Source organism: Condylura cristata, unplaced genomic scaffold, assembly GCF_000260355.1.
Source record: "Condylura cristata isolate star-nosed mole 26May11 unplaced genomic scaffold, ConCri1.0 scaffold00019, whole genome shotgun sequence".
In the NCBI taxonomy this organism is placed as follows: domain Eukaryota; kingdom Metazoa; phylum Chordata; class Mammalia; order Eulipotyphla; family Talpidae; genus Condylura; species Condylura cristata.
In genome coordinates this window covers 34658916-34659600 of record NW_004567120.1, presented here as the reverse complement: position 1 = coordinate 34659600, position 685 = coordinate 34658916, and the positions used below count along the sequence as shown (strand labels likewise).

The following is a 685-nucleotide window of genomic DNA, read 5'->3' as shown; positions in this document are numbered from 1 at the left end:
TAAGTGTAGATTACTTTTAAAGTCAAGCATGTAGTTCCTATCATTACTTAAACCTCAGCATTAAATTCTTCCACTGCTGACTTCCTTTTTGACCTATTCCTTTATAGCTTTTAGGATCTTCATTCCAAGCTCTGTCCCTGAGCTCAGGATCACAGAGGACCCCCAACACAGAATCTATGAAGTCACGTAGTCTCAACAGCAATCAGGCCATGGAGCCTCCACACCCCAGCAGCCAGGATGTCACTGGCATCCCCAGCCAAGGAGTAAATGAACAACAGGAAGAGCCGCCTAAGAAACCTGTGGAGATCTTGCTTGCAGTAGAAGGAAGAGAAGAGGGAATCTACCAGGAATCAGAGCAGGAAAAAGCAGCAGAGGAGGAAGAGGAAAAGACGGTGGAGTTGGTGGAAGCAGAGGCAGAGGTGGTGAAAGTGGAGGAGACAGCTGTGGAAGAGGAGCCAGTGCAAGAGGAGCTGGTGCAAAAGGAGGTGGTGGAAGTGGAGCCAGTGAAAGAGAAGATGGTGGAAGAGGAGCTGGTGGAAGAGGGAGTGGTAGAAGATGGGACAGTGGAAGTGGAGCTGGTGGAGGAGGTGGTGATGGAAGTGGAACCAGTAGAAGAGAAGGTGGTGGAACTGGAGCCGGTGGAAGCGGAATTGGTAGAAGATGGGACAGTGGAAGTGGAGCCGGT

General features: G+C 50.2%; 1 protein-coding gene across 1 annotated transcript in view; it reads left to right on the top strand.

Moving 5' to 3' along the window:
- The first annotated feature begins 209 nt into the window (after positions 1–209).
- LOC105853848 (uncharacterized abhydrolase domain-containing protein DDB_G0269086-like) overlaps positions 210–685 on the top strand; it is a 102822-nt gene continuing 102346 nt past the window's right edge. Inside the window, exon 1 of the mRNA XM_012727080.1 lies at positions 210–683. Coding sequence (XP_012582534.1) covers positions 210–683 — 474 coding nt within the window. The remainder of the gene's footprint in view (positions 684–685) is intronic.